This window comes from Procambarus clarkii, chromosome 19 (assembly GCF_040958095.1).
Source record: "Procambarus clarkii isolate CNS0578487 chromosome 19, FALCON_Pclarkii_2.0, whole genome shotgun sequence".
Classification (NCBI taxonomy): domain Eukaryota; kingdom Metazoa; phylum Arthropoda; class Malacostraca; order Decapoda; family Cambaridae; genus Procambarus; species Procambarus clarkii.
Window position 1 is genome coordinate 2774473 of NC_091168.1, and position 1096 is coordinate 2775568.

At 58.0% G+C, this 1096-nt stretch overlaps 1 protein-coding gene across 1 annotated transcript; it reads right to left on the bottom strand.

Moving 5' to 3' along the window:
• Positions 1–371: 371 nt before the first annotated feature.
• LOC138366536 (salivary glue protein Sgs-4-like) lies at positions 372–746 on the bottom strand. The gene has a single exon (XM_069327569.1). It carries the CDS (start codon positions 744–746, stop codon positions 372–374), a length of 375 nt encoding a protein of 124 aa, XP_069183670.1.
• Between the last annotated feature and the right edge of the window lie 350 nt (positions 747–1096).

Here is a 1096-nt window from a genome sequence, read left to right on the forward strand (position 1 = left end):
CATCATGTGGGTTACTCTCGCAGCGTGGGGGTTACTCTCGCAGCGTGGGGGTTACTCCCGCAGCGTGGGAGTTACTCCCGCAGCGTGAGGGTTTCTCTCGCAGCGTGAGGGTTACTCTCGCAGCGTGGGGGTTGCTCTCGCAGCGTGGGGTTGCTCTCGCAGCGTATGGGGTTACTTTCACAGCATGCGGGTTACTCTCGCAGCGTGGGGGTTACTCTCGCAGCGTGGGGGTTACTCTCGCAGCGTGGGGGTTACTCCCGCAGCGTGAGGGTTACTCTCGCAGCGTGAGGGTTACTCTCGCAGCGTGGGGGTTGCTCTCGCAGCGTGGGGTTGCTCTCGCAGCGTATGGGGTTACTTTCACAGCATGTGGGTTACTCTCGCAGCGTGGGGGTTACTCCCGCAGCGTGGGGGTTACTCCCGCAGCGTGCGGGTTGCTCTCGCAGCATGCGGGATGCTCTCGCAGCGTGGGGGTTGCTCTCGCAGCATGCGGGTTGCTCTCGCAGCGTGGGGGTTGCTCTCGCAGCGTGCGGGATGCTCTCGCAGCGTGGGGGTTGCTCTCGCAGCGTGCGGGTTGCTCTCGCAGCGTGGGGGTTGCTCTCGCAGCGTGCGGGTTGCTCTCGCAGCGTGCGGGTTGCTCTCGCAGCGTGGGGGTTGCTCTCGCAGCGTGCGGGTTGCTCTCGCAGCGTGGGGGTTGCTCTCGCAGCGTGCGGGTTGCTCTCGCAGCGTGGGGGTTGCTCTCGCAGCATGCGGGTTGCTCTCGCAGTGTGCGGGTTGCTCTCGCAGCGTGGGGGTTGCTCTCGCAGCGTGCGGGGTTACTCTCGCAGCGTGCGAGGTTACTCTCACAGCGTGCGGGGTTACTCTCGCAGCGTGTGTTGGAAATTTCCAACCTAATACACTACTATTGTATTATAATAAATCATTATTATTATATACTAACTACAGTAGTCACTAAATTTACTAACAGTAGTGTCAACATAAACTAAGCATTATATCTGCGTATTAATGCTGGAATTCTTACGAAACAAAGCACCAACATTGCATCAGATAATGTTTAGTTAAACACATTTGTTGCCAATGTGCTAGAGAAATGAATGTG